The sequence below is a fragment of the Mytilus galloprovincialis genome, chromosome 2 (genome assembly GCF_965363235.1).
Source record: "Mytilus galloprovincialis chromosome 2, xbMytGall1.hap1.1, whole genome shotgun sequence".
Taxonomy (NCBI): Eukaryota; Metazoa; Mollusca; class Bivalvia; order Mytilida; family Mytilidae; genus Mytilus; species Mytilus galloprovincialis.
The window spans coordinates 79,705,013-79,718,932 of record NC_134839.1 but is presented as its reverse complement, the minus strand read 5'-3'; the positions used below and the strand labels follow the sequence as shown (position 1 = coordinate 79,718,932).

The window sequence follows — 13,920 nt, the reverse complement described above, 5'->3', positions numbered from 1 at the left end:
TCCTTAGTGGCATTGTATAGTCCTTAGTGCACTAAGGAGTCCTTAGCAGTGTTTAGACGTACCGTGATATTCTAGCCTAACGTGTTGATGTGTCTGTTGTCAGAGATGCACATAGACCTAGGTGAACAATACTGTCTTTAGTTACATCTAGTGTTTAGTTCCATAAAATTTCAGTTATTATCAAATTTTGTTGAAGAATTTATTGGTGAAAGTTAATGTAAATGTTCAGTTGCAAATACTACATGCATATTGAGGACACAATAGAAGAAGTATGGTTACTGGCAAATCTATCCAGGCATCTCCACAATAAAAATATCTTCACGGAAAGCAAGCTATACTAAATAAAAAAATAAAAAACACTTATGTACGATTTTCAAAGTTGTTTAAGTAATTGTAGTGTATTGGATATACCCGTTGGACGCATGTTTCTGTCTTGTCATTACTTTCAATGAAAAGCTGGTGGTATTCTTAGCCCCAACACCATGTGTTGTTTTAAAATTGCTTCTGATTTTATTCACCGTTTTTGTTCAGATGGTGTCACAGTCATGTCTCAGTACCCAACAAGTCGGTTGAGTACAGGAACCCTGATGAGTTCAAAATGATGAGTCCTCTATGCAGAAAGAAAATTCCGCACATAGAGGCGGGCCTCTTTTGGTCACTAAACAATAATGAATAATAGTTCAGAGAAATGGTTGCTACACTAAACACTAAAATGCACTTTTGAACTTAAATTGAAAAAAAGCACATGAGATTACCAAAGGATAAAGGTTTCTGCTTTGAGACAGGCGATGGATGTATACTCATGACTTTTGATATCTCAACCGGCCCCTATTCCTTTAGCAAATGAGGAATAAACAACCACAATGCATTAAACAAGAGAAAACTCGATTTAAAAGAAGCCAGAGTCAAATGTAGAAATAGGTAACAGAAGAAACTACGCAAATGGCAATAATAAACATAAAATAACAAACGGGCCAGTAGCAGTAACTCCATGTTTGAAGTACACTTATCGGTAATTTGTGTCATTGGTAGAAAAATTAACAATTCTTGAACAATAATATCTGGGAATATTTGGTCTGCTCCAATAAAATAATATCCTTACCTACTACAAAAACATATAAAACTATTCTCTGTTCTTTGGTTGAGTTCACAAATAGATTTTTCTCTAAGATATTTCATTCTCCCATAGGATATTTGTTTCTCCTATAGGATATTTATTTCTCCTATAGGATATTTCTTTCTCCCATAGGATTTTTTTCTCTCTTATGAGTTGCTTTGATCTCCCATAGGATTTTTAATCTCCCTTAGGATTTATTTATTACCCTTAGGATTTATTTATTACCCTTAGGATTTATTTATTACCCTTAGGATTCTTTTTTATCCCACAGGATATTTTTTCTGTTATGAAATCCCTTAGGAAATTTATTAATCCTATCGGATATTTTTAATCCCATGGGATTATTTTATTAGACTAATATCCTGTAGGATAAAAAATATCCTATAGGAAATGCTTTTATTTTTCCTAAGGGATTTTTTTAATCCTAAGGGCGAAACTATATCCTATAGGATATTTTTATTCTCCTAAGGGATTATAAATCCCTTAGGATTTAAATATCCTGTAGGATATAAAAAATATCCTATGGGATTATGACTTTATCCTATAGGATTTCTCAAAATCCTGTAGGATTTTTAAAAATCCTATGGGAGAAAAAAATATCCTACAGGATTTTGTCACTATTTTCACTCCAGTTGCCGAACCGGGCGAGCCACACCAATTTTTTTTTTGTATTGTGTTATTTATCCCCAGAGGTACATTATTGCCAAATTTGATGATTCTACGACAAAAAAAAGTGTGGTTCCAATTTGCACTTATGAGAAGTGCAAATTAATCCAAGAACATGTTTATAAATCTATAGTTGTCAGAGTTTTATCCTCCCCCCCCCCCCCCCCCCCCCCCCAAAAAAAAAATGTCAATTGAAATTTCACCCTCAACAGACTATAGACTCACTAAGCATACATTAGCTTATGAACTTTTACACTGTACTTCTATAATTGTGTGTTTATTTGTTTATTTATTTAATTTAATTGTGACTATTTTTTTTTTAAACATTACAGTTCAACTTAGAACGCTCGTACTTCATAACGAAGATGGGGATTATCAATGAATTTCTCTTATATTACAAAGAATTGGTTTATTATCATGTGAATTGGTATTTTTATGTATTAGGGCACAAAGAGGTGTTACAATGTAGTAATACGTTCGGCAACTGTAACAAATTGACGCCCTAAGGGTTTGAAACGAAATGTGTTACGAATTTCTTACAAATAATATGTAATAAAAAGAATTATTTGGATTTTAACATTCGATGAATAAAGCTTAATTTCAAATCTATGTCAGCGTCTTCACACACAAAATAAAGTCTAAAACACGGATTTAACAAATGATATTGAAGACCGCTTGCCATAAAGCTTACCAAGAGTGTACTCCATTATGTTTCAATACTAATTTAGTAATATCATTTAGAGTATAAAAGAAACATTGTTGGAGTGTTAAAATGAAGAAAAACTTGAATAAAACACGAGTTAATATTGAAATAGAACTATGATCTTATATATTAACTATGATCTTATAATTCAACTATAATGATCTTATAAATTATGTAGGTTTTATGTTTTGTTGTTGCGTTCCTGTGGTTAGCTGATATCAGTGTTAACAGATCTCTTGGATATCGCTGTGACAGTTTTACAGACCCTCCATCCATATATTATGTTTGTGCTGTTTTCCAGTTGTTGGCTGTTGTAAGTGAATGCACTACTAAGTAATTGAATAATTATTGCAGTAAATTAAAAGTAAACTCTGATTTTTTACCGAATCATCTAATATAACGATATTTTCAAGGGCGAATCCAGATTTTTTTTCAGTAGGTGTCACCCACACGAAACTATTCTTCCAGTTATTTCAAAGAAAATTAACACTTGGAAATCGAGGAATATTGTAATATTTTGGACATACAAAGACTCTATTGTTCTATGTCGATTTCAAAAAACTAACATCAAATTGCCGATTAAAACAGGAAGATGACAAAACTTTATAAGAGAAAACCACATTTGCAGTCTGTAACTATTTATCGATAGATTGGTGACGAATATCATTAGGGGTATATTACATATGGTGTGGCAATCTAGTGTTTTTATTGGATATTACGATCGCGTGTTGCAAGGATTCTTTTACGTATCCGAAGCCTTGTTTCTATTTTTAGGTATATTGACGCTATGTTTCTTTTTTTTAAATGTATATTATGTATATTTACAGTCAGTATAAATAACCCGTTGCTAAAATTTTATGACGTCATGACGTCACACATAAAAACCTTGGAGGAAGCGCCGCATTGAGCAGACGAAAAGTTATTTGCAAGTTTATCAGAAGGAGATATCAAGAATTTATGTTAAATGCAGACGCTGAGAATACAAGAACGCTAACGCAACGAGCAATAAAGTTGTTCAGTATAAAAATTAAGGACTTTCCCCCGATCAGTCAATACGATATATATGGACCTGTAATATTATATTGACACGCTTACTTAGTCCTCGGTCAATATACTCTGAACAGGTCCATATGTAACGTAATGACCTCGTCAAAAGTCCATAATTGATAAATATTTGAAAGGATTTGTTTCCATCAAAAACGAAAAGAGTATTAAAAATAAGAAACAGTTTTAAGATTCGAACTATAACATCATATGCAAGTTCTATCAAAATTTCTTCTGAAGAAAAAGTTGTGAAGAAAATATATCATGTGTGGGTGAAAAGGATTAAGGATGTTGACAATAACCAGAACGAATCACAAACCATTTGAATTATAGCACCAACGTCGTAATCAATTGTCCGTTTAAATTAGACATTTAAAAATGATAGAACAAAATACGTATAAAATTGAGATAATTCTCTTTATTTTCACACCGCACACACACAAGGAACCGAAATAAGCAATGTCAAGAACTATATTTTTGTTTTTCCCTTAAAGTAAATAAATTAAAATTGGATTGGTTGATTGTTGTTTGCTAATATAATTATAATGAGAAATAGAATGATACAACCAGCTCAAGTTGTCGTTCAACATCACGTTTACCAAAGCCATTGTTTAGCAATTTATCTAGTTTATTAATGGGTACCATAGATAATAAAATAACAAAACGTATACGTTGATTAGCTTAACGGCAGTGGCAAAGTTCAAACATCCCTTTTTAGCATCGGGTCTACAGTACTGCTAGATGGAAACTTGCAAAGTCTTGCAAAATTTCTATACCCTACTCGACCTTTGGGAACCGTAATTTGAACGATGACTAGAACAGCAGTTGATTAAACTGAATCGAATAAACAGCCTTAGCGAGACAAACATTATTCTCTCCTTGTTATCTATAGGAATTGAATCTAGAAGAATAGAAAAATATTAATAGGAAGGAAATTTTGTTGAATCGCATAAATTGTAAAATTTAATGTAGAATATTTTCGGAGCATTGCATTTGCGCGCATTACCATTTTAATTGCGTGTAAATGCGCGCAGCCTTTTACAGGTAAACTCAAATAAATACAGGTTGATATTTATTCATTTATAATTTATAATAAGAACATTGCATTATGCCCAAGCACTTAGTCCTAAAAAAATGTAAAAACATAGCAAATCTAAAGATTAACAGAACTGATTTTAAATGTCGTAACGTTCTGAATATATGAAGCCCACAACTTTAAGAAGACACAAACAAAAAAATACTAGTAGTAAATGGATGTACTCAGGGCAGTTTCTAAAACGCCTGGATTCAGCTGACGGTTTTGGTGCCCAAAGACATTGGAGGAGGGGGATAGGGAATCTGCAATTACTTACGGTGCATCACCGTGTGTTCATTCGATACTGAAAGAATATCTACCGTACACTAATGATATTTTCCTCAAATTTATTTTTGACAGAACGAATTTCCATGTTTGTACGATGAAGCAACTTAACAAACTGATCGCTATTCGGTAAAATTAGGAAACAGAATACTCTGAAATATTCGCAGTAAAGTTACATGTATGTCTTAAGCTATCACTACGGGATTTCTCATAATTACTTTATATTTTATTAACTTGAATATGAAAAATTTACAAGTGGGTTTAAAATTCATAATACCTATAATAGTCACATATTTTGTTATGAATTATTTCCATTTTTACTTGTTTTATCTGTGAAATGAATGCGTGCAGATGTATGAAAAAGCTGCACATAAACGTAAAAGAAATTTTAATCCCGAAATGCGCGCAAATGTAATATTTTAACTTGTGTGACAATTTTGTGACAGATTTACGTGGCCACTGTTACTCAAGTAAACAGACACAGAGGCGTTGTAACTTCCTGGATGTTGTGGATATTTTGGCTGCTGTCTTTTTTTATAAATATCATACCACTTGTTTGGAATATGACAAATCAGGTAAATATCAGGACTTGTCTTTATAGTAAGTATACAGTATATTATCTTTACTAAACGAACACATTGATAGACGTGTATCTTGACCTACAAAATGTATAATGGTTGACTTTTATAAATTGTTATTTGGATGGAGAGTTGTCTCATTTGCACTCATACCACGTCTTCCTTTATCTATATAAAAGAAAATCATCGACTGCACATTATATTAATCAATAACACCATATAGTGGGATAAACTTTAATGAGACGGTAATCCGACAAAAGCAAAAGACATCTAGAGGTTAATATAAATTACTTAACAAAAGACGCAAAGGCATGTTATAGTTGAAGGGGCCTCGGTGGACGGGTGGTACATGTATAAGTAGTTCATCCCGAGAGATCTATGTCTCTGGCTTATCTAATTCACTAACCTGTTTACACTTAGGTTGTGAGTTCGAACCCGGACTTGACAGGTGCGTTTGAATCTAATCTTTATTGACTTAGATTACCAGCTCATGCCGTTGTTCGGAAGTTCCCTCCGGGCACTATGGCTTCGTCCATCAATGCACACAGGTTGACACGAAAAAGCCAATAGTGTTGAAATTATTGTTTTGGTGAACACCAAAATAAATCAATCAAACGCAACGTATCTAAAGAGCTATATATACAACATGGCTCCATTTTTTTTATTTGTACTTCTTTCTGTTTGCCTATTATTTGACATTTTACAGCGCTCACTCTGGGACTATTATTATACCAACTGTTAGTATAATAGTACGGAAGCGTATTAGCGCCACACATTTTTTTTTCTTCCTATGTTTGCGTTATAACGCAAACCTTTGCGATATAACGCAAACATTTGCGTTATAACGCAAATATCTTGATTTCAATTATTCATTAAGTTTTGTATATTAAATGTCCGTCTGTCATTCATTTCGGATATGATTTACTAGTAGATAAAAAAAGAAACATACAAACAAGGCCAAATCATTATAATAAATATGCATAGGAATAATGGAATACTTGAAGTGCAATTATACATAAATTAAGACTGATTTATGCATCAGAAAAGTATATAATTTAACAAGAAAATAGATATAGTATAGTATATAGTCATATTCAAATTGAAAGATAAAAAATAATGTCATACAATTGTGAAACCTCCAAGTCAAATAGACAAAATGATCTTTCTGCTTTAAAATGGATGATTAATAAGGAAACATTTTTTTTTAAATCTCAGAATATGATCAAGATTCTTTGATAGAAAGTCATTGAATTTTCATTTAAATATTATGAAGTATTTTTAAGATGCTTGGGTAGCAATTTGAATAGAGAGAACATAATTTTATTAATAAAACATCTTCATTCTATACATTTATTGCCAAAGGGTAGCTTGTTTGAATCTAACATACTTTACACAGTTCTCAAACGAGAGCTTACTTTGGAAGTATATTTATATTCGGTTATAGCTATATTAGCAGGGTTGAGTTTTTTTTCTTCGGTATAACCTCAATTTACTCAATTTTCTTTGTAATATATATACTAGTAGTAACATTGATATCGTTTTTGGGGACCTTTATAGTTTGTTGTTCGGTGTGAGCCAATGCTCCGTTTTGAAGACCGTACTTTGGCTTATGATGGTTTACTTTTACGAATAGTGACTTAGATGGAGAGTTTTTTTTATTGGCACTCATACCACATCTTCTTATATTATTCTGCTCATTATTAGTCAATGATATGATCTAATTATTCAAGCATTTTACTTTGCAATGTCTACAAAGGTGATAAATTTTAATATATACAGCCTCCTCCATTAATAACTACTATTTCCTTTGAATCTTTAATAAGGAAAAAGATAAAACAAATGTTTGCGTTATTACGCACATGTTTGCGTTATAACGGAAAGGTTTGCGTTATTTCGCAAATGTTTGCGTTATAACGCAAAGAAAAGGGAAAAAAATAGAAAAAAAATATGTGGCGCTAATACGCTTCCGTATAATAGTCCCAGGTTCACTGTACGAAGAACATTTGAACATAGTTTTGGAAATCGTCTTCATGGTTTATGCTTCAGTACTCATGTAACCGTAATTGGTTCTGTTTATATATTAAAAAAAAAATCAAGTAATACATGGCCTTTTCCATATCAGCCTGGGTATCATCCCGAGACCCCCATATCAGCCCGAGACGGAGTCGAGGTGCTGATATTGGTCGAGGGATGATACCCAGGCTGATATGGAAAAGGCCATGTATTAATCGCTTTATCATATACTTCCGACAATAGTTTTATGTAAATAAACTCATCATAGATACCAGGACTAAATAAGGCAAATAAAAAAATGCAATAACTAAAACAGTCAAAAACTTTATAAAGAAGTAAATTATAAATCAAATATACTATAATTGTCCAACAACAGCATCACTACCTCCATATATATGTATGGTAACATTTCCTAGAGAGACATTTTGAAACATTGAAAATTTGGAAGAGTTTTATGATCATTATTACTCCATGTTTGTTGTACTATAAAATGATTCCTAATTGTCAATGGCATGTGTTAGCAAGTACTAAACTGGGGACTAAAGTTCCCGTAAATTTTGACGTCGTCATAAAAAAAAAACGTCACAAAGGAAAAGTAAACAATCGATACCAGAAATACCGGAGGTAACTTGCACGAGAAGCACTGTTATGGGTTTTTGCACGAGACGCCCCTGATATGGGTTATCAGCCCGGGCTGATATGGGTTATCAGGCCGGGTGGGAAATTATGACTTGTGTACTTTCGCTCATTACACATATGCAAAAGCTATCATATCAATGCTAAGTATATGATAAATGAATTTATAAGTTGATCAACTATGAGAGTTGTCTGTGATATTATATTTTAATTTAACGATTATTTTCACAATTATTTGTTATAAATATATTGGACCATTTTTATATCTCTTTTGAGATTTTATTTTCAGTAACAAATTTGTACAATCGATCTTTGCTCAATCTTTACATATTTTTCAGCCAAAGTGTATTAACAGTATATTCCATTATGTGTTCTTTGCTGTTATACTTGTCCAACTGGTTCTATACAGTTTTACAGAAAACCTATTTAAAGATGAATACGAGCATATCGGAAAGGTAAGCCAAAACAAAATTTAAAAAATTGGTTTATCACAAAAAGTTAATTAAATTGTTCTATTTTGCTTATTCTTGTATACAATCAGATTATTTGTATTGAAGCAATTACTTTAACCCCACCCTTTTATCAGAGCTTCAATGACAGAATAAAGTTTTTCGACTGCACGCATTTACTGTCATTGTTTTATGATTTTTGTCTGCTCTTACTCATATTCATGTGTGTTTTGCCATGTATCCCGTACAATCTAGTGTACACTATCAAATAAAATAAAAAATAGACCATATAGCTGTACGTTTTTATAAGTACATAAAGAGTAAGTTTTTTCTGAGTTCAGTCAGGATTCAGACCTACGCACTCATGTGTCACTGCACTTATCAAACTTATAGATGATTGGGAAACAACAACTGATAATGGAGACATTACTAGGGTTATATTCATAGATTCAAAAAGGCATTTGTTAATTGATTTGATACACCACTCAATCTGTTAAAAATGTTTGAAATTTATAATTTTGATAAATATAATTATTCTTGAATGGTTCACGTCTTATTAATAGAAGAGATCGCAAAAAAGTTCAGATTGCAAACAAGTTATCTGATGCGAGATATTTAAACAACGGAAACCCCTTAGTCTCTATATTAGGACCTAGAATAGAAATCAGAGACATTGAGAATATCTGACAAATCAACACTGTTGAACAGTTAAACGTCTCTATTAATATTTAAAAAAAAATGAAATGATATTATTCTGTTAATTTTGTCTTTGACTAGTAGTTTACCTGTTCTTTCGAGAGAGAAAAAAGCCAGAGAATATTTTGATTTAAAAAATCTACTGTATTATTTTAGATGGAGTGTCCAGAAACTTGCTCTTCTGTTGTGTCAAAGATTTTATTCTGGTGGTATAATCCGTAAGTTACTAGTATTACGCTTTATGTTATAAAATTAAGAAGATATGGTGTGATTTAAAATGGGACAACACTTCAAAGAGACCAAAAATGACACCGAAATTAACAATTATATGTCACCGTACGGCTTTCAAATATGAGCAAAACCCATTTTGCATAGTCGGCTATAAAAGGCACTGAAAAGACAAATGTAAAACTATTTAAATGAGAAAACTTACGGCCTTATTTATTTACCAAATAATGAACAAAAACGAATATCATGATAAACAATTAACAAATGACTACCACTGAATTACCGGTTCCTGACTTGGGACATGCAACTACAGATTGTGACAGGATAAGCTAGTTTGAAGGCGCCAACCTTTCCTAACCTTGGATAGTGGTGTAACAGTTTACCATAAGCACTATCAAATCAGTTGAAAGGGACTTAGCTCGTCGTATTGATACAAAGCAGAATCAGCTTATTATTAATTTCATGATAAAGACGTACACTTATAACAAGTTAAAAAGGCACACTTTGGACAGACAAATTCGTTATTTAAGGTGCGTATTCGCAAAAAAAAAAATCAAGCAAGCATACTTCAGAATACGGATAAAAATCGTTATTATTGTTGGCCATGTTGTTTGTTTTTGTTTTTGTTTGACTTTTGCTTTCTGTCTACCCACTTGGTCTCCTTTCACTCTTTTTAAAGTATCATGAATTAGTCTTTCCCGTGAAAAATACCACACAAAGGCTAATATTTCTGACAACATGTATGTTTGCTAGTATCACCTTCTTAATCCATTCAACTAGACAATCTTATAATTGTATTACAGTGTAGTTACAATGTGTTACAAGAAAATAATAACAAAAGAAGATTTGTGGGACAATTTACCATGCCTTAAGGCAGAACCAGTTGTTGCTGAAATACAGGCATCATGGAGAGGGGAAGAAAATCGTTCAACACTGGATAGGTAATATGAATTCCAACCGCCTCCTACTTTGAATAAAATCGCTTACACAACTTGAAACCAAAGCAAACATTTTACCTTCAAAAGAAAGTTGCGGACGGAACCGTTTACTTTCAACAATAAGGAAGGAACCTTGCAACGCGTTTGATGGAAAATTTAAACTTTTAAGGGTTAGCATCATATTGAACTATAAATAATTTATTATATTTTTTAAAATCATATTTCAACATGGTTAATCCTAGCTACTAATATTAAATACATAGACCGATAATAATATAGAAATTCAATTGTTTTGACAAATTATTGCTAAATATCAATAGAGCTTTACAGGTTTAATCCACCATTTTCTACATTTAAAAATACCTGTACCAAGTCAGGAATATGACAATTCTTGTCCATTCGTTTTTTATGTGTTTTGTCATTTGATTTTGCCATGTGATTATGGACTTTCCGATTAGATTTTTCTCTGAGTTCAGTATTTTAGTGATTTTACTTTTTACAACAACATTCAAGATACTTCATTTCTTATAAAACAAGTAAATTGTACCACAAAAAGCCATGAACCTTAGAAAAAATATACATTCTCTACCATTACTGTAATTTCAGCCGTCAATTTGCTGATAAGCCTACGCAGAATGGACATTTTAAAACAGGCTATTATGAAATCGGAAAAGACTCGGTTAATCTGCAGAAGTATGACCATTGTCAAATGATCAATGGACATTTAAACAGTAGTGAAACTGTAAATAATAGCAATCCATCATTAAATGGCACCAACTGTAAACAAGAACCTTCGTTTCTGAAATGTGTGGTGAAACTGTATGGATACGAATGGCTGCGTGCTTGTTTTATTCAAATACTGTCAGACACTGCAATGCTACTACAGCCACTTATTCTGGCGTAAGTAATCAGTACATACACTTGTTAAATTCGTTTACTTATTTCACATGCTATTCATGTTTGAGTGGTATGTGATGTTTTTTCAAACTGTTCTTATCCATGTATTGTACTGAATATAGAGATATATAGTTATGTAAATAAAGACAACAGTAGTATACCGCTGTTCGAAACTCATAAATCGATTGAGAAAAAAACGATTCCGGGTTACAAACTAAAATTGAGGGAAACGCATCAAATATAAGAGGAGAACAACGACACAGCAGAAACACAACATTAAAATTTAACACACACAGAAACGAACTATAATATAACAATGGCCATGTTATAAATGTTATAAAACTTTTAATTGTATTTATTCATATTTTCGTTTACTCATTTTTGAATTTAGATTAAGGCATATTAATTATTATTTTATTCCTGAAATGTCTAAAAACGTCGGACACGACGAAAAGCTCACTAGAGCTGTTACATGTGTTTGTCAATAAGCCGAATTAAAATAAAGTGTTTACTATTAAACGCAGTTCATTAACTCCCTCCCTATATTTTTTTTTTACTAGTAAATATTGCTACATGAATATACAGTTACAAAACCTTATAGTAGTTGTACATCAATACATAAAAGGGGGGTTCCGCTGGACTTTAAGCTATTTTTTCATTTCTACGAGTACTTTTCGATCGATAACGAATTCGTCAAGCCCTTTTTTGATGTTTTTACAGCTTAATTGTTCTTATGTTGTGCTGGTATACTCTTGTGTCAGATCTAAGGAGTATTTACCTCTTGCAAACATGTATAACCCCGCCATACTATGCATATGCCAATCCCTCTGTCAGGAGCTTACAATGCAGACGTTGCAATTAGCTGCTGTCCATCGTTTTATCATATGATAGGCTGAAGGTTTGTGTCGTTTGAATTGTTTTACATTTTGTATTCTCGAAGCCTTTTATTGTGAACTCTACTGGGTAAGGAATTTGCTCATTTACATGTAGCATCTGAAGGATAGTTATCACATTTCATTAATTTTATTTTTAAAAGAGCCCATATTTCAAAATAATATTGTTATGCTTGTTCTCTTTAAACATCAAACTTTATGTTAAACACATTCAGGTCCATGTGATATATTCATTATCTAAAGAGTTCTTTGTTTTATATGTAGATTAATAGTGGAGGAAGTCCAAATAACAGATAAATATACCTGGTATAGTGTCGTACTTGCGATACTTTTGTTTCTTCTTTGCCAGCTACAATTGGTGTTTTATTTGCACGCAGAACAGCTTACTCTTAGACTTGCATTGAAAATCAAAACCGCTTTAATGGGAATGATTTATAAAAAGGTATACAATATAACTGCAAAAAATGAACCTAAAAAATTAGGAATAGATAAACATTGTTGTTTAAATATAAAGAATAGAGAATGCATTACTTGGTTTAGTATATGTGCATGCATTAGTTCAATTATTTGATAAATTAAAAAAGACTCGTTTCAAATGACTTTTTACATTGAAAAGAAACACCTCCAAAAAAACGTTTGCATCAAATGCATCAATTTGAACTATACTATATCGAATCAATAGTCTGAGCCCTGTTAACATTAATAACTTGATGTTTTGATGTAATTCAAAAGAGATTGCTAACAGTATTATGACTTATAGAGGTTATCTTATAATAAAAAAAACACGAGTCATATATACTAAATAACTATATCTCTGTAACGTAATAGAAGAAGTATTATTGATTAGCACACACACTCACGTTCACAAGCATATGCAAAATAAATGAGAACCTTCCACAAAAACAATGTCATCTATTTCCATATCAAATCGTTAGCAGAAATTTCTTGTTTGCAAATATAGTTACATTTTAAAGGAAAATAAATATAATTAGTTACATTCATGTCTACCTTAAATTTTAAAACATGTTGTGACGATGGAACACAACCTGTAGTTTCTATTAACTAAATAATTAATTTCCAACTATTTCAGACTTTTCGAATAAAAAGCAGTGAGAAAAAAACGTATACAGCTGGTGAAATTATGACTTTGGTTTCAGTGGACTGTCAACGGATTCAAGATGCTTTCCAATTTACTCAACAACTGTCCTCGTTTTGTATTGTGATTGTAGTTGGTCTTTATGAGTTGTGGAAGCCAATGGGGATATCATTTCTTGGATGTCTTGTGGTTATTCTTCTTATTTTCTTCTTGAATTCGATTTTTGGAAAACTACTGCAAGATTATTTTGAAGACATATTCATGTATAAAGGTAGCAGAATAAAGATATTCAACGAAGTCATAAATGGAATCAAGGTAATTAAATTGTGTGAAGTATGTGAACCATTACTGGTAAAAATATAAAATAACATATTTATGGGGTGTAATGTAAAACTCTGAATTTTTTGTTTATAGTAAATTCTATGAAAACTTTTAAAAATAAAAAAAATCAATTTTGTGTCAAGTTTTTTTTATACTTGAATTAAACTTTTTTATTTTCTACAAGAGAAAAAAAAAGTTGAAAAATGTTAAAACATGCAAATTGTAGCTTAGATGAAGAATGGGCACCCTAACCACATATTCTTATAATCAAATCTATATCTAATG

General features: G+C 31.8%; 1 protein-coding gene across 1 annotated transcript in view; it reads left to right on the top strand.

The window, feature by feature from the left end:
- Positions 1–13,920, top strand: part of LOC143064508 (ATP-binding cassette sub-family C member 3-like) — a 51,209-nt gene that overhangs the window by 15,989 nt on the left and 21,300 nt on the right. The window contains exons 3-10 of the mRNA XM_076237380.1: positions 2,665–2,799; positions 5,337–5,465; positions 8,456–8,572; positions 9,419–9,480; positions 10,294–10,431; positions 11,035–11,328; positions 12,483–12,660; positions 13,309–13,629. Of these exons, the coding sequence (XP_076093495.1) occupies positions 2,665–2,799; positions 5,337–5,465; positions 8,456–8,572; positions 9,419–9,480; positions 10,294–10,431; positions 11,035–11,328; positions 12,483–12,660; positions 13,309–13,629 (1,374 nt within the window). The remainder of the gene's footprint in view (positions 1–2,664; positions 2,800–5,336; positions 5,466–8,455; positions 8,573–9,418; positions 9,481–10,293; positions 10,432–11,034; positions 11,329–12,482; positions 12,661–13,308; positions 13,630–13,920) is intronic.